Source organism: Triturus cristatus, chromosome 8 (assembly GCF_964204655.1).
Source record: "Triturus cristatus chromosome 8, aTriCri1.1, whole genome shotgun sequence".
In the NCBI taxonomy this organism is placed as follows: domain Eukaryota; kingdom Metazoa; phylum Chordata; class Amphibia; order Caudata; family Salamandridae; genus Triturus; species Triturus cristatus.
This window is the reverse complement of record NC_140591.1, coordinates 159,131,957-159,151,110: the sequence shown is the minus strand read 5'-3', so window position 1 is coordinate 159,151,110 and position 19,154 is coordinate 159,131,957. Positions and strand designations below refer to the sequence as shown.

The 19,154-nt window shown below is 43.2% G+C and overlaps 1 protein-coding gene across 1 annotated transcript in view; it reads right to left on the bottom strand.

Moving 5' to 3' along the window:
• The window catches only part of C2CD2 (C2 calcium dependent domain containing 2), a 426,997-nt gene that overhangs the window by 118,208 nt on the left and 289,635 nt on the right, over window positions 1-19,154 (bottom strand). Inside the window, exons 9-10 of the mRNA XM_085621220.1 lie at window positions 3,321-3,448; window positions 2,347-2,518 (exon numbers count right to left, since the gene is read on the bottom strand). Of these exons, the coding sequence (XP_085477346.1) occupies window positions 2,347-2,518; window positions 3,321-3,448 (300 nt within the window). The remainder of the gene's footprint in view (window positions 1-2,346; window positions 2,519-3,320; window positions 3,449-19,154) is intronic.

Sequence of the window (19,154 nt, the reverse complement as noted above, 5' to 3'; positions counted from 1 at the left end):
TCCTCGGATCCCTCCCAGTTGTCCCCATCATCCGATTCCTGGTATGCAGGAGGAAGGATCGGAGCCGGGCGATAGACAAAATGTGTCTCCAGCGGCGCCGAACTCGGCGTCCATCGACGCCGTATCGGCGCCGGGCCCGGACCGGGGCTGAACCGGGGCTCGACGCCGGCGGAGGAGGCGTGACGAGGTCGACCGGCGTCGGCGGGGACTCGGGAACGGGTCCCTCGGGCACTTGCGGCGTCGAGGCCGGAGCCGTCAACGGCGCCGGGGCCGGAGCCGCCGGCAGTCAAGGTTGTCCAGTCGGGTCCGCGGGGCCCGAAGGCGCGCCAGCGGGCGTCGACGGCGGAGCCAGGTTCCTCATGGCCGAGAGGAAGGCACTGACTTCCGCCGGCGTCGCGTCAGTCCCAGGGACCGGTGGGTATGGGGACTTGCGCGGCGCCTGCGGCTCCGCCGGAGCCGCGAGGGTGGAACCACCCTGACCCTCGGCCGAGTCGCGCGACCGGCGAGGGGAGTCCGAAGAGCGGTGTCGCCTCTTGGAGTGCTTCGACTTACCCGAAGACTTGGATCCCGACGACCGATGATGACGTCGGCTGCGGCTCCGCGACCGATCCTTGGACCTCCTCCTGGACCGGGATCGAGAGGGGCGCGGAGCCGAGTGGCGAACCTCGAGAAGTTTACGGGACCGCTCCCGTCTAGCCTTCGAGGTCAGGGCCTTGCAGTCCGAACACGACTCCGCGTCGTGGTCGAGGCCCAAGCAGTAAAGGCACCGGCGGTGATGGTCCGTAACCGACATCAAGCGGCTACAGTCAGCACAGGCTTTAAAACCAGGCATCCTACCGGCACCGGAGTCGAGACAAGATCAAAAAGGATCGAAAAAGTTAGTCAAAAAGTGACTAAAGGGGTAGTTCTCCCGGATCTGCGCTTACTGGCGCGGAAAAAAGAAGAACTGACGTCAGCGCGCGAGGGCGGCGTCTAAGTACTCCGACGACGTCATTCCGGCGCGCGGAACCGCAGACGACGCCTAGCGACGCGCAAGGGGTATTGCTTACGAAAAATCTTCCGGATCCAGTTTGACGCCTGGGGATATTCTAAGGTGAGGAATCTAACTAACGTGTTTCTTTCAGATCCAATGATACAGTATATAGAGTTTACTTAGGATCACAGATGCGGTCTGAAAACATAGGTGGGAGTGGAAGGATGTCATTCATAATTAAGCAATGGATTCAGCTCTAGCAACAAGAGGTAGGTATACATTTTCATAATCATTTCTCCTGCTAATGTGGGCATGGTAAAACTGTCTGAGAACCACATTTTTCAGAACCTGATTCTGTTCAGCAGCTTGGAAAACCACATCATCTCCAAGTAAACAGAACTGATGAAACTCTATTACTACTTGACAGGAAGATATATATTCTCACTGTGTAAAAAAAAAAAAAGTAGCATTAAGACATGAGCGACAGAGTGCTTCCAAATGTGTAGTAAGAGCTGGCTAATACAGTTCATTCAGCAGCAAGAATGTAGGTGAAAACACATTCAGGGACAGCAAATTACGGGTGTAATCTAGTTCAGATCACACAGGATGAAATCTTATATTTAAAGAGTGAAGATTGAATCAAATAAAGAAAACTGGAAAAGAGGATTTCCCAGCTGCTCAACCGGAGTTTAGTTACACATATTTGCTCCCTTCTTTGTAAATATTTTCTTTACATCACTGCTCATATTTACAAGCTTGTTGCTTACAAAGGAATTCTGCTGGAAGAAGCAGAGTCCAAGAGCTCTAAAAATGTACAATATTGCTTATTGAAATATATCCTTTATATCGGTCAGTTGAGAGAGGAGAACTGCACCACTTACATGATAGCAAAAGCTTTTTGAAGAACACGTGTTCATAAAGTAAATAAATGAGAATACTCTGTTATTCAGCTTAATCCAGATACGCAGTAGTCTTCACATTTCATGGGCAGTCCAGGGTGGATAATACCACTGTGGCATAAAGTCATTTTGCTGAATACTAGAATTCTGCACTTACAATATAAAGTTTGTTTGTTATTAGAACATGTTAAATGTGGCATTCTGTGAAATACCTTTAATTCTTTAGCAAACCAGTTCCTGGGTGAATCTGTGGATTTTTCATTATTACGGGAATAGGAGAAATGTTCCAGAAGAAAGGTTTTCAATATGGCCACCCTGTTAGGCACTTGAGAGGTGATGAGGCTTATGAAAGCAATAGCCCTTTTTTAGACTGCTAATATGTGGCTACAAAAACATAATTTGGAAAAGTGTGGATTTATACACCATAAAGCTGACCTTAAAAAGCAGTATTTCTTTTACATATTTACTGCTAACCTAAGTTCACAGCAGAGGTCTTCCCTTCTGTTCGAAGTTTGGTTTTTACAGCTGTTACAGTAGTGACAACAGTACCACAGGGCATCACCGTCCGATCTTTCTCCACTTTTGTAGCAGTAGGTGGGGCAGTAACTTGCCAGGATTTTAGCTCTGTGGGTTCTACATAGGAAAACTTGAAAGAAAAGCACATTTTAATAAAGTATTGGAGAAAATAACACTACATTGCAGTAAATATTAAAAAGCCAGTTTACTACTAATCACAGTGAATGGTGATGCATTAAACACAAAATACACAAAACCCCTATTGCAATTCCTGTCATTTAGCTTACTTTTTTGTGACTTACTATACTATTGATAATGTGACGTAATGCATGTAGTCCACTCTACAGCCATGTTAGTGCTTGATACCTGGGCTCAATGTATTAGGCTATCGGGCCAGATAAATGTAAATTCAGGCAACAAGTGAGATGGCACAGGAAAGACCACTTTGCTATTTTTATGAAAAACTGAGTACAGTGTTACCTAGCACACTGAGAAACATGGTCAGCATGTGTAGGAGTCAGTGCAATATGTGGCCATTGACAATTTTTCTCCATTTTGATGGTTGGCTTCATTTGTCCACAGTAGATGGTGGAGATTTTACTACCCAATATAGCCGTTGGTGGATTTCTGACAGATTTCCCTCCAAAAATGATACTGCAAGCAGTAGAGACAGTCACTTTGATGGAGTATTCTCCTGCCACAATGGCAGACAATTACAAATGTGTCAGAATTTGCACTGCCAGCATGGAGGATGACATAGTTCAGCAATACTGAAGGAAATAGTCTATATGAGTTTGTGGACATTAAAGCACACTAACAATATTTACTTTTTATTGTATGCAGACTACAATGCTCATTTGGACAGTAATAGTAAAAATAAAATTGTTGTGGAATGTTTTTATCAAATAAGCAGAAAGGTGTGAATAACATACCTCTGCTGTTACAGTACCCGAGACAGGGTTATTGCTGCTTGGCCTGCTGCTCAGTGGAAAGCTTTGTTTTCCAGAAGGCTGTTTCTTGAACAGATCCAATGGAACAGCAGCCCAGGCATTGAAGGAACCTATATGGAATAAAATGAACTGAGCAGGTTGCAACTTTATACAGATCAAAATTATGTCAAAAAGCAAGAAACCACAAAGAAGAAAGGAAAGCATGGCGAAGGGACTAAAAGGCCACGCACCAGGTGCAAACCACCTAACTCATTACACAGAGCAATGCAAGGTAAATGAAATAACAATGGATGTCAGCTTCCTTATGATTAATTTGCAAAGCTACATTAATAGGTACTCTTAGGGTGATCAAATATTGAAAAACAAAAACCATGATATTTCACAAAAATAGAATGCAAGGCAACAATATTGCATCAATATAGGGGCAGAGAATTACTTCACTGACCATTCACGAACAAAGAAAGCAGAAAATGAGGCACAATGGGAACTTAATGTAACTTTCACACAAATAGTCGAATTTATTAAATTACTTTTGGTTGGGGTTTAGTTAACCACCTTTTAGGTCCGGGACATTTGCTAAATGCAATGAAATTAGCCTAGTTAGATGTTGAAAAACCAGGACAGTCCTGGTAAATCTGGGATCCTTGCTTTTCAGACATGGTTGCTCCCCAAAACTTATGCAACTGTTGTAGAGAGTATAGACTCTCTACAACAGTTGCATAAGTTTTGGGGAGCAACCATGTCTGAAAAGATTGCTGTGGTAGGTAAACCACGCATAGAGCTTAAACAAATGAATTAATGGTCATGGATATGCCAAGAAGTGTCAAGTTGACATAGTTGTGAAATACTCCTATAACAAATATATATATATATCTCCCCGATTAATAAATTGGATTATGGAATCCACACAATAACACCAGATGAGCGTGGAGGGGACAGGATGAAAAAGCTACCCCAAATCAAGTCTCGCTACATCATTAGACTCAGAACAAAGGCCCGAGAGGGATGAATAATGATGAGGAACGGTTTGTGCATTTGGAATGAAAGTCCAACTCAGGACATTATGACATCTTTGAACGGGATGAAAAATCAGTTAAAAAAATAAAAATGGACATAAAAGAACTCTTGACAATCATCTGTCTGCAAATATTTAAAATGTGTACTATACCATTACAAAGAAGACAAACAATATGCCACTGTACTATGCAGCAGAAATAGAAACAAAATACAGTGAACAGCAGCACTATGCAAATGAATGAATTCATTCTGAATAGTTATGTTGCACGATACTGTATCATCAAATAATTAAGCGCTAACTCAATTATACAAAACTAATAGCAATGATAGAAATCCTTTTGTAAATATTGTTAATAATGTTTTTCAATTCTGAATGGCACTACAAATCCCATGCCGCCACTTTAAGGCCACAAGGGTATTTAAAGTGCAATAGAGAAAGGACTCACTAACCGTGATCAAAGCTGTGGGAAAGAGCTGAAATGCGTTGGTTGAGTGTGGCAAGAAATAAAACTCTTTAAATTCTACCCTGGAGTGCTGCGTCTTTTGCAATACAATATTATATCTATATATATATATATATTCACTGAAAAAACCATAGGTTTCAGGGGTGTTATAGTTAGCTGGACTTTTCACTTGTACAAAACCATTGAAATTCCCCCGTTATAGTTAGTTCAGCTAACTATAACTCGCGCGCCCGCAATGCACTGCTGATGACGTCACATATTACATCACTCATGACATGGTCAGTGACATCACTCATGACATCACTGATGACATCTCAAATGACATCACTCATGACATCACTGATGACATCATCCAGTGAATGTGTGTTATTCTGAAAATTAAATATGTTTTATATATGTATATCTCAAGGTCGATGGAAGAATAAATGGGTATATAAGTGTCTAAATGGATGATTTGTTTTTGAAAAATTGATTGTGTAACTGACTGATTAAGTGTATCATAGTGAATACATGGCTTAGTGAGTAATGTTTAAATATGTAAATATCTGTATCAGTCTCTCACTTTGTGTATAAGTGGCTGCATGGGTTGGTGAGTAGCTACATGGGTGTCTATATAGGTTATTAGTTGGTTTTTTGAGTATCAGTCTGAGTGTCTGCATGGTTCGGTGGGGGTATTACGTAGTGCATAGGTGCATGAATGAGTGACTCACTGTTTGTATGTGTTGAACACAGTATGTGTGCAGGACTGTATGGGTGGATGAGTGTGTGTATGGGTGTGTTAGTGAGTGAATGACTGTCTCAATAGTGTCTTTATGAGTAACTACATATGTTTTAAACTAGTATATGTGACTATTGGTGTATATATGTGAGTATATGTGAGAGTGAGAGATTGAAAGAGTTCCTGTATGAATAAGTATGTGTTTCTATAAGTGATTGTTTAAAAGACTAAGTATGTGTAAGTTTCCGTGGAAGTAAGTGTGGTGGTGTGTGTATAACTGTATATGCAAGTAAATGTATGTTTGATTCTTTATTAGCATGAGTGACTATGTGTGTGAGTAACTATGGATGAGTGGCATTGTGTAACAGGATGTATAGGTGTATGAGTACATATGATGAGTGAGTACATGTATGAGTGACTGTATTGGACTGTTGGTGAATGAGTGGATGTGTATGTGGATCTTAGAATTACTGAAGAGGTTGTTGTAACTGGTATTGGTATGTCCATTGTTTTGAAAATTTTAGTCTCTATTTTTGAATGTGTGTATCAAAGGTTATATTAAGGTGAGAGGAGGTCTGCCACTCTATCACAAGGATGATGTCATCAGTGATGTCATCAGTGATGTCATTTGAGATGTCATCAGTGATGTCATGAGTGATGTCACTGACCATGTCATGAGTGATGTAATATGTGACGTCATCAGCAGTGCATTGCGGGCGCGCGAGTTATAGTTAGCTGAACTAACTATAACGGGGGAATTTCAATGGTTTTGTACAAGTGAAAAGTCCAGCTAACTATAACACCCCTGAAACCTATGGTTTTTTCAGTGAATTTCTGAGGTTTTTTAAATGCTAATTCCTAACTATAACGTGCCTGAAACCTATGGTTTTTTCTGTTAATTTCAAAGGTTTTTTAAATGCTAATTTCTAACTATGCCTACAGAGATAGGACATGTGAAGAAAGAAGAAAAAATGCACAGAAAGAAACAAAAGAAGTGCAGAAAGAAGCAACAGAAGTCCTCAAATACGAAGATAAGTGCAGGAAGAAGGATAACGTGCAGAAAGAACAAAAAGAAGAGCAGAAAGAAGCCTTGTCGCAAAATCATCCTGTACCCTCAACTTTTTCAGACGGATACTGGTGGTAACTGAGTCTGACTAACCAGTCCTAGAGCCAGTGCTATGTTAAAAGACACTTAGAATACAGTGAAAACACCTACATACACTAGGGAACATTATGCGTAGGGGTCCCCCTGTGATTAGCCTTACCTCCTCTATAAGCCCCTAGTATATAATAGGGCATGGGGATTAAAACTACCTCTTAAAACAGGCCACAGGGCGTTTTTGCACACGTTAACTCAGGCCCCGTCCCCTCCTTTCACCATTGTGTAAACACGCCCTGTGTCCGTTTTTAGTTGGGAGATTAAGTTCATTTGAGTCCTGAGGGTCCCTAGGGTCCAACTAGCCCACTAGGTACCTCCAGTAAGTGCGACAGAGCTGCGTTGCAGAGAGGTGTAAAAAGTGGCACGGCCTGGACCACCTCTCTGCAATGCAGCTCAGTGGCGCTTACTGGAAGCACTTGGTGGGCTAGTTAGCCCCCAGGGGCCCTCAGTATTGAAGGGAAATTATATCCCCAATTTAAAACGTGCCATGGTGCGTGTTTGCACACGTCACCTCAGGCCCCGTCCCCTCCCTTCACCACTGTGTAAACGTGCCCTGTGGCTGTTCTAAGTTGAGAGATTAAGTCCCCTTGAATCCTAAGGGTCCCTAGGGTCACACTAGACCACTAGGTACCTCCAGTAAGCACCACAGAGCTGTGTTGCAGAGAGGTGTAAAAAGGGGCTTGGCCTCAGAACACCTGTCTGCAGCGCAGCTCCCTGGTGCATACTGGAGATGCCTGTTGGGGGCGCGTTTGCAGAGTGCTGCATGGAGGGGGCATGGCCTCCGGCACGATGCCAGTCTTTTATTTATTTTATTTTTTTAAGAAGGGGGGCTGTGTGGTTCCCCTTCTTATTCTAATTTATTGGCCCTGATGACCCCATCCCCCAGGGCCTGTCTCCTAATTATATTTTTTTGACCCCAATCCCCAGGGCCGGCCACTGTTTTTTATTATTTTTAAAAAATATATATTTATAGACACACCTAGGACATGCTGGACAAACCGTACGTACCTATCACCATGACGATTTGCGTGATATTCATTAAAAGGCGACTATGCATGCAATTAATCCACGTGGAATGTATTTACACCACTAGTGAAGCTCTGACATGTCTGATGCTCTACCGTGCCTAATCCCGGTAGACACCCTTGTCGTTTATTTATACAAACATGGGTAGCTATTGACGGGCACATTTAATACACATGCACACCAAGCCATTCAAAGGGGATTCGACAAAAATTCGACCAAAACTATGCAAGAAACCCCCCTCACAGTTAATAAAACACACATCCACTGCCGGATGTGTAATACTTTTTATTTTACTCTCTGGAAAGGGGACGAACATCACTTGCGAGTCACAGCGCGCTCCTGACAGAGCCCAATGCTGTGTTACACCCACCATTGCCTGCCGAGTGCCACACACCTCTGTATTGTATTCCACTAGCTAGTGCATATGCTATGACACTCTCTAGCCCATGTGCACTGTAACACCACCCCGTGAAAATGTCATGCCACACTTGTCTTCGCACGGGTTATATTGCCCCATCTAACGTGCCTTCCTCGATGCCTATGTTATAACGCACAGTGCTATGCCATACATATTACAATTTGGGATCCATATCTTTGTCACAGTGCATATGCAACGTTACACTCCCCAGCACATATTTTATATTACAACTTTAGAGACTAGTTAGGTTACACAACACTGCCCTGTGCATATTACACTCCAAGGCGCATATCGCATAGCACACGCTAGTGCCTGTGCTATCTCGCGCTCTCCAATGAATCTGTCATTGCGCACAATGTATTGCATATTATATTTCACGCCTGGTTCATCTTATATCACACTTTTTGGTGCATAGTTTATACCATACACTATATCTAGTTTTCATTTTCAATCGTGCTCTCAGGACTATGTTCTATATAACACTGTGTTCACCTACCCTTTTCACGGGCATTACATTTTGCGATAGGGGGTGGAGGGTCAGGGGGTGTTTTTGCCAAGTGAGCCCGAAATCACAGTCACTAACGTCTTCTTCTTCCTGAATAAAAGTGAGATTATGCTGCATACTTGTTCATATTTTAAGTAGTTTGCACAGACAAAATGTTTTAAAAACAATAAAGTTTCTAATACCCGCCTTCTCTGAACAGTGAACTTGCTGCCCCATCCCCCTCCTCCCTATCCTCTGTTGTGTGAATCCATGGACTAGCCTCCTCCCTCCTGCCATGCATGGTCTGATGTGCTGCCACTGCCCTCAATTTAGTATGATGTACCAGTCCACTCCTCCTGTCCTCCATTGCCCAATTCTATGCCCCATCATTGACCTCCTGCTTAAACTCTGTGCTTAGCTTGCTGCCCCTATTCTCCTTCCCCCTGCCCTCCGATGTCTTTGTGCATGCCCCTGCTCCATCCTTTTTGCCCACCATGTCCCATGGACCTGCCACTCCTATCTACTCTGAGTGTTCTGTTGAGCTGCCACTCCCCTCCCACCTGCCTAGCATTGTCAGATGACTGTAACCTGTCCCTGCCACCTCCACCCTGCCTGTCCACATGCCATGCCTCTATCCTCTTCCTCCTGTCCTACATGGTCCATTGTACTGCCACACCCTTCTGCCCTCCCTGGTCTGTTGTGCTGCAACTGCTCCTCCTGCCTGCCCCGTGTGGTCTGTTGTGAGGCCCCTTCCCCTGAACTTTCTTGTCTGTGCACAGGTCCTGACCCTCCCTTCTATCCTCCATCGTCCTTTGTGCATGCCCCTGCACCCTCCTTCTTGCCCATCATAGCCATTGTGCTGCCACTAACCCTCCCACTTGCCATGCATGGTCTTCTGTGCTGCCATGGCCCCTCCCACCTTCCCTGTGTGGTCAGTTAGCTGCCCCTGACCCCCTCCCACCTTCCCTCCATGGTCTGTGTGTATGCCATCACAGTCTCACTGTTGCTCTTCATGTTGTGTCTTGCTTCTAGTGCCCATCCTGCCTGACCTCCATGGCCATCTTGCTGCTCCTGCCCTGCCCCCTTGCCCCCAGCCCTCTGTTTACATGTGCAGACCCCTACTCCCTCCCTCCTGGCTTGTCTGTTCCATTGTAATGCCCCTGATCCGTCCCTCCTGCCCTTTATGGTCTGTTATGCTGCAGCCTTCTCTCCTGTCTGTCCATTATGGTCAGCTAGCTACCATTGCCTCTTGCCCCTCTGTTCTCTGTTGTCCATGTGCATGGTCCTGTCCCCTCCCTCTTGCTTTCTATGGATTGTTGTGCTGCACTCGCGTCCTGCATGCCCTGTGTGGTGTATTGTGCTGCTGCAAACCCTGATGCCTGCCCTGCAGGGTCAGTTTGGTGCACCTCTCCATGTCTCTCCTGTCCTCTGTTATCCAAGTCCATGTCCCTATCCCATTTCCTTCCATGATCCAATGTACCATACTTGCGAACATTTTGAACTTGGTAAGAGGGAGATTTTGAAAAAAAACTGGGGTATTGATTTTCCCCTTTGAGTTACATTGAAAAAGAGGATATTGTAGACAGGAGACAGATCAAATAAAGCCCATTTGAGCTTAAAAACATTGGACGTTTCCTGGCTGAATCGGGTCTGTTGGCATGTATGGTTGTACTACCATTGCCTCTTCCTTCTGCCCACAATGGTCTATTACATTGCCACAGCCTTGAAGGAGGGTAGATTTTGTATCACAGGGGGCCCCTGGCCCGTTCTGTCCACACCTGAAGTATGAGACCCTTGTCCTTGCCCTGCCAGCCGCATTTGTAGGCCGTATTAAATTGACCAGCGGGTCCTGTGTTGCTATATAATTATCCTGAGACATCCTTACCACTCAGCCAGCATAAAACCCCTGTGTAGGCCCTTCTGTTCAATATGTAGGCCTCTTTGTTAAATTGACCATAGCTCTGCAATTTTAGTGTATAGCAGTCTGAAGGCAGGTCTGCGAGGCCTTCTGCTCCAAACTAGTAGCCCCCACCCTACCCGAGTGCTCCGTGCTCGGTATCAAAGTTCAACATCCCCCTGAAGCTGTCGACATACAGTAGGCTGCATCCTGGACTGGTACTTGCTTCCTGGGCAGGTTTCCCGCTTTTAAGGAAGTGGCAACCGCAGAGCGTCAAGTTAGGAGAACTGAGGAGATTTTATACATGAATATATTGAATTCCTGTACAATACCCATTATTTTCTGCTTGCTCTATGGAACTTACGATAAGCGATTGGCCTGAGAGACTGACCTTTTCACCCAGTCCATTGTCAGCATTAAGTGGGTAAATGACGAAATGTCTGGTAAAATCTGCAGACGAAGCTTTTGGGTAGCATACGTAGGTAGATGTAGCGTGCAAAGGAGCCCACAAAATGATATAAAAAGGGAGCACCCACAGATATCGACGGACAACCTCGCCGTCTGTATGTAGGTTAACAGGCTGTGCAGGTTTTCCCCAAGAACTGGGAGCTCTTGTCTTCCTTTGCTTAAAATGTCTTGCTCTGCTTTGCTTGAAGTATCTTATTCTATTTTACCTATATGAAATGTCATGTTATGTTTAACCATTGTTCTCTTTACTTTTGCATTTAAAAGATGTTGTATTGTAATTGCAGGAATGCTTGCTCTAAGAGTAAATGTGAGTGTCCCTAGGTAACATTTTCCTTGGTGTAACTTGTTTCTCATGATGCATTTATAGATGTGTTTTCTCTCTCTCTCTGTCAGTCCATTAATTGAGATACAGAGAATATCATGACAGCTGTATGATTATCTGGATTCTGTATTTTGTACTTTAGGTCTCTATTCTGCGGTTTCTTTGAAGTTGCATCTTCTCATTAAACTGCCATTGTATTCTGCCTCCAATTCCATGTCTCATATGTCTGTTTTCTTCATTTTTGGAGCAAGCGTTCCTAGGCACCCCGGCTCAAATTAAGGTGCCCCTTTTGTCCCTGACTCATTCTCCTGCTCAGTTCTGTGGTGGCTCCCGGGGCTCTGGGGACCGCCCCTAGCTTCCTTGACCCGTAATAGATCTTACCTCCAACAGCCTCTCTTGCAAGTCCTGTATTGTTGGTTTGTTGCCCCTGCCCCCCTTTCCACTGCCCTCCATAGTCTGTTGTGCTTCCACGGCCCTTCCTGCCTGCTCAGTGTGGTTAAATTGTTGCCTTTGCACCCTCCTACCTGCCTTCAATTTTCAGAGTCCGTGCCCCTGGCCTCTGCCTCTCAACAGTATCCTAATGAACAACTAGATTGCTAACATTCTATATTTATTACAAAAGTGTGGAGCGCCTGACATCATCTTGATGTAATCAAAACTGTAATACCTAGAGCATTCCTTTAGAAATTACATATATGAGAGGGTCTTATTGGCATCAAAATTATGGTTAGTGCTCTAAAAGACTAAAATAAGGACATATTTTCTGAGTTTTCAAATAGCGACAAAGCACTTTTAAATTATTTGTTATCTTTATGTTTTTTTATCTAGTTGACAACTTGATTAAATGTTGCACTTAGGGGAGAGGATTTGGTGTTACTTCCAGAACTGCAGACTTTGCAACTGGGGAACCAGGTTGAAGTTTCTGCTTCAGCTCGACATTCTGTGATTCTGGTCAAATCACTTAGTCTCCCCATGTCTACAACCAAAATGAATTTGTTCTTGTGTGATGTAACCAATGCTCATGTAAAGCACTCCAATACCTGACAAGTCTGCACTATATAACACTGCAAAAACACAAAATAATAAGTGTTTTGCACACTTCTGTCATTGGGCTATATTTGGGCTATATCTGGGTGATTTTGGGCTACATTTGGGCTCTTTTGTCTCCGGTGGCCATCTTGGGAGATTTATTTGTTATGAAGTTTCCTAATTTCCTCATGTACTGCAGTCTCCTCAGTCGGAAATGCTTTCAGTTTTTTACTTTGATTCCATCATGAAGGTGTTCAGATATGTCACACATTTGCCATGAATTCTGAATGTTAGCACTCTAGTTGCTCATTAGATCACTGTAGTAAAACTACTGCTCACCATGGAAGTCTGCTCCTGGTATTAAAAGTGCATGTTTCAGTCTGCATGTCAGAATTTTTTAATGAAATAGAAGAGGATTTGAGAAGTCACTCAAAATGTGCCCTCATTTTCTTTCTTCAGCATTAATCATAATTTCTATGGCAAAATGAACCCCCTCATTGTGTTCCTTTTTAAATTAAATGTTTTAAGTGTTACCAGTTTATTCCAATCAAGATGGCTTCAGGTGTGCCATACTTTTGTCATAATGAAGACAGTAAGTTCTCTAGTTGTTTTTAAGAACATTCTTGGACATTCTGTCATTGGGCTATACTTGGGCTACATCTGGGTGATATTTGGGCTACATTTGGGCTCTTTTGTCTCTGGTGGCCATCTTGGGAGACTTATTTGTTATGAAGTTTCCTAATTTCCTCATTTACTGCAGTCTCCTCAGTAGGAAATACTTTCAGTTTTTTACTTTGATTCCATCAAGAAGGCATTCAAATGTGTCACACATTTGCCATAAAATCAGAATGTTAGCACTCTTTTTGCTCATTAGATCACTGTAGTAAAGCTACTGCTCACCAGGGAAAACTGCTGCTGGTATTGAAAGTGCATGTTTCAGTCTGCATGCCAGGATTTGAGAAGTCACTCAAAATGTGCCCTAATTTTTCTTTATGCAGCACTAATCATACTTTTTATGGAAAAATGAACCACCTCATTTTGTTCCTTTTTAAATTAAATGTTTTAAGAGTTACCACTTTAATCCAAGCAAGATGGCTTCAGGTGTGCCATACATTTATCATAAGTAGGACGGTTAGCGCTCTAGTAGTTCTTTGGAACACTCTGGAAAGCTGCAGTAGAACACAAAGGAATCAACTGACAGTCTCTGCCCTTGTTGGATGTACATGTTTTACTGAGAATGTCAGACTTCATTCTCACATGACTGAGAAAGATAATGTGAATTTACAGAAAATAAGCTCTCAGTTTAGCTTATAGATCACCTTCCAAACCTCTGTGGTAAAAGCATGAGAAAATATTTTTCTCTCAATCATGATATCCCAGCAGAAGGCTTTTTCACATGGTGAAATCACCTTAGAACATACCACAATTCCTAAAATGAGTATGGTACCATCAACAAATGATTTATAATGTAACTAAAGTCTTAAAATCTTCTATTAACTGCAATGCTTTTTAATGAGGTGCTATCATGTATATTGGTCCCAAGATGGCTGCCAACACTTCTTGGATGAAGTGCTGACAGCCAATCAGATCTCAGGATGAGATGTGTGGTTAGGCTCCGCCCACATATATATATTGATTTAAATGCTATTTTCTCAGGAACTACTGAACAGATTTACACCAGACCTACAAAAGGCACTTCCTTGACCTGAGGACTACCTCTCTGCCAAATTTCAAGTAACTCTGTTCAGCCGTTCGGGCTGTAGCTGTGTCTAAAGGTCCTATGGAAAAATGCATGGGAAAAACGCGTTTTGGGACCCCCCTTTTTTCTCAGCCCCCGCTTGACGAATCCCCCCGAGACTTTCAGGGTAGGAGCGGAGCGTAGCGCCCCACCTATTTTGAAAATTTCGCGAGGATTCATCGACCGGCGCCAAAGTTATTCCAAATAGAATGTTGCGGATTTCCTATGGAAACAGGGTCCTAACTATAACTATCTACTGGCGACCGCCAGTAGATAATATATATATATATATATATATATCAAGCTCAATCCCCGCCTTAACTCCCTTGCACTCTCGATCGGGTGCTTTAGTAGTGCGGTGACGGAAACCGCACGGATCAGCAATCCACAGCTCACGGCACAGAAAAATGGACCAAGCACTCTCAGGAATGGATAACCCAGGGTTTATTAATGGGTTCTTCACACGACCAGACGCGTTTCAGCTATCGCCTTTGTCAATGGTAGCCGGCGCCGGTCTGAGACACACTTAAATCAATATCCACTGTTAAACATAAACAAAGGACACCAACCATACTTTGGTCATTGGTGTCGGCCATTACTGAACATGTTGTTTGTTACAACAAAACAAAATAGATGAATCAAAACGTAAATTTGTTTCAACATACTTATAGCCCTGGATGGGCTTGATTGTGCAAACCACTATTTGTTTAAATAAACACAAGTTTCTACATGCATAACAATCTTAATTTCCGCCCTGGATGGGCTTGGATTCATTGTACTTTTCAGTATATTAATTAACAGTGATAATCAATGGTCACATGTATCTATGTTGAAAGATTGATTCTACCCTAATAAGATACTAGTGACATTGATACAATGAAGACATATTTACATAAAGAACAAGCAGCATAGGTAAGTATAAACATATTTAACATTACAGATGCACTGCCATTTCCTCACCACTGTTGAGACCTCCCGGTTTTTTAGTCTGATTGTCAATAATATGTCTTGACTCTAACCTACGTAATGACAGCTTCCTGTTTCCCCCTCTAACATTCAGAGGTACTTGATCAATACAGAAGAAACTTAACTGGTCCCTGTTGCTGTTGTGGCACTCCTCAAAGTGTCTGGCCACAGGATAGGTGGGATCCCTGTTCTGTATTGCCCTAAGGTGTTCCAGAATTCTTATCTTAGTGGGATGGATCGTACTGCCGATGTAACGTAGGCCGCACGGACATACCAAACAGTACACCGTGTGGCTGGTGTTACAGTTCATCAGGCTCTTGATTTTAATGGGTTCTTTAACTCCTGGTATTGAGTATTCTAGCATCTTTTTGCTGTTTTTGCATGCCCTACATTTAAGGCATGGAAAGAAACCCACCACACCCCCAAAAGGTGGAATTCTACTCTCATTCCCACAGTGACTCTGGACTAGGGTATTTCTTAGGGATCTTGCTCTCCTGAATGTAATTAAGGGTACTCTTGAAAGATCCTTCCCTATTGTAGGATCTGACCTCAAGACATGACAATTTGTTGCAAAGATTTTTCTTATAGCAGAGGCATCTTCTGAGTAGTCAGTGATCATCCTAAGATTGTTAGTTGCAACAGCCTTAGGTATATTGCGATCACCACTCGCTATGAGATCTTTTCTAGATTTTTTGTCTGCTTTAGATTTAGCTTCCACCAATATATCTTTGCAATAGCCTCGGGCCTTTAGTCTATTCATGCTTTCTACTGCAGCCTTTTCAAAATCGCATTCGCGTGTGCAGTTCCTTTTTATCCTGAGCAGTTCGCCATACGGGATACTGCTGATAGTTTTCCCTGAATGGCAACTGCTAGCTTGTAGAATAGAATTTCCTGCAGTTGGTTTCCTGTGCAGAGATGTGCACAGTCTTCCATCTGCAGAAAAGAATTTGAGGTCTAAGAAATTGACAGTTTCCTTGCTGACTTCGCCTGTAAATCTGAGATTCAAGTTATTGGTGTTCAGGATTTGGATATACTCTCTGGCTGACTGTTCTGTACCGTTATAGATGATAAAAAGATCATCTATATACCTACTCCAGCTTATTACATTGCTGGTCCAGGCCATCTATATATATATATATATATCTATATATCTATATATATATCTATATATCTATATATTCACTGAAAAAACCATAGGTTTCACACATGTTATAGTTAGCTGTACATTTCACTCGTAAAAAACCAATGAAATTCCCGCGTTATAGTGAGTGCAGGCAACTATAACTCACGCGACCGCAATCCTCTGCTGATGCTAATACTGTATTTCGACACTTATTTGCCCATGTCTTCTTCCATTAAATTTTAGCTATACATATATTACAAATTTTTTTTTCTCATAAAGACACATATGTCATCAGCAGAAGATTGCGGTCGCGTGAGTTATAGTTGCCTGCACTAACTATAACGCGGGAATTTCATTGGTTTTTTACGAGTGAAATGTACAGCTAACTACAACATGTGTGAAACCTATGGTTTTTTCAGTGAATTTGCAAGGTTTTTTAAATGCTAATTCCTAACTATAACGTGTGTGAAACCTATGGTTTTTTCAGTGAATTTGTACGGTTTTTTAAATGCTAAGTTACTTTACGCCATTCGTGGCGTGCGCGTCCAGTTAACGCAGTTCGTTCCGTGCGCGCACGGTGCGCTTCGCGCACCGTGCACGCACAGTGGTCACGCGGTGCGCTGCACGCACCGCGTGCCCACGTTAAGCGGGATGGGCCATGTACGCACGATGCGCTTCACGCACCGTGCGCACATGGGGGACATATTATGCGCATCTTTGTGAAATGTATTCTTTGTTAAATTCTTGATCTGTATTATGCAATGCACAAATGGTGCCCTTCGGGCATCATTTGCACACGGGGTGGGGAGAATGTGGATAATTTTTTTTCTTTTAATTTTTACCGTAAGCGTAATCGGCGATTTTCCGAAAAAAAAAAAATTTTTTTTTTTGGGCTTGGGGGGTGTTTGGGGACCCCTGTATCAATGCTGGGTGGTTAGGATCTCATGAAACTGCCTCTTTACACATTTTTGGGGTTCGTTTTTGCTGCCCAACTCAGGGAGCGAGAGAGAAAATGGCGGCCGCCGCTTCCTGGTTTCGACCGATTCGAATGTTTACTAAGAGCTAAGAGGCAATCAAAATCGCGCTCGCGCACGCCACCGTACGCGTACGGTAAGCGCACCGTAAGCGCACCATAAGCTGGCTCAGATATATATATTGATTTAAAGGCTATTTTCTCAGAATCTACTGAACAGATTTACACCAAACCTACAAAAGGCACTTCCTTGACCTGAGGACTACCTCTCTGCCAAATTTCAAGTAATTCTGTTCAGCCGTTCGGGCTGTAGCTGTGTCTAAAGGTCCTATGGAAAAATGCATGGGAAAAACGCGTTTTGGGACCCCCCTTTTATCTCAGCCCTCGCTTGACGAATCCCCCCCGAGACTTTCAGGGTAGGAGCGGAGCGTAGCGCCCCACCTATTTTGAAAAATTCGCGAGGATTCGTCGACCGGCACCAAAGTTATTCAAAATAGAATGTTGAGGATTTCCTATGGAAACGTGGTCCTAACTATAACTACCTACTGGCGACCGCCAGTAGGTAATATATATATATATACACACACACACACATATTACCTACTGGCGGTCGCCAGTAGGTAGTTATAGTTAGGACCCTGTTTCCATAGGAAAACCGCAACATTCTATTTGGAATAACTTTGGCGCCGGTAGACGAATCCTCGCGAAATTTACAAAATAGGTGGGGCGCTACGCTCCGCTCCTACCCTGAAAGTCTCGGGGGGATTCGTCAAGCGGGGGCTGAGAAAAAAGGGGGTCCCAAAACGCGTTTTTCCCATGCATTTTTCCATAGGACCTTTAGACACAGCTACAGCCCGAACGGCTGAACAGAGTTACTTGAAATTTGGCAGAGAGGTAGTCCTCAGGTCAAGGGAGTGCCTTTTGTAGGTCTGTTGTAAATCTGTTCAGTAGTTCCTGAGAAAATAGCATTTAAATCAATATATATATCTGTGGCAGCTTACGGTGCGCTTACCGTGCGCTTACGGTAAGCTTACCGTACGCGTACGGTGACGTGCGCGATTCTGATTGGCTGTTAGATCTTAGTAAACATTCGAATCGGTCGAAACCAGGAAGCGGCGGCCGCCATTTTGTGTGTTTCACTCAGAAAAAAAAGGGTGATAACTTGAAAAGGGGGCAAGGAAGAGAGTAACAGACCCCCTAACATTTGAAAGGGGGTCAAAGAAGGACAGAAAAGTACAAAAAAAAAAAACCTTTTATTAATTTAAAAAAAAAAATCACGGGGTACGCGTACGGTAAGCTTACGGTAAGCTTACCGTACGCGTACGGTAGAAAAAAAAAATAAAAGAAGAAAAAAAAATCAGATTTAAGTGTTTAGATATTAGGGGGCTCTAAAAAGAGCCGTTGTGTTTATGAAGTGATTTGATTTTTTAGTGGTACCTACAAGTAAGTACCGACGCAGAGTCTAAGGTTCAAGAGGAAGACTCTGTTCCCTTCATCAGTGAAGTGTACACCATCTCCTCTATAAATGTCTTGCATGTCATAACGCAAGTTGTTGTGGTAAATGGAACCCATACCATAGTCTCGGAGGAAAGCAGAAACAGATTTGTTGACGTGCTTTCTTGCTTTGTCAATCTGCGGACAAAATTGATTGGACCAGTTCCATTTTTGCCTTTGGCATATGTTAGAATACACAAAGGCAGTTTTAGGGAAAAGTGAAAACAGTTGTGCAAAGGTGTCCTTCATAAGCATTTCCAGACCTACCCCAGTCAAAGTGCCTAGGTCATTGCCACCACAGTGCACTATTATGAGGTCAGGGTGTTGGATTTGCATGAAGGATTTCACCAATGGCATCAATTGGTGCCACTTTAACCCTCTCTGACCAATCCATTTAATGTCTACATTTGGCAAAGCAAGGTCACTCACCATACCTATTTTTTCTGCATACTTTTCACTCCAGAAGACATAGCTGTGCCCTACAATCCACACTGTGAACATCTTCAAAGGAGATCTGGAT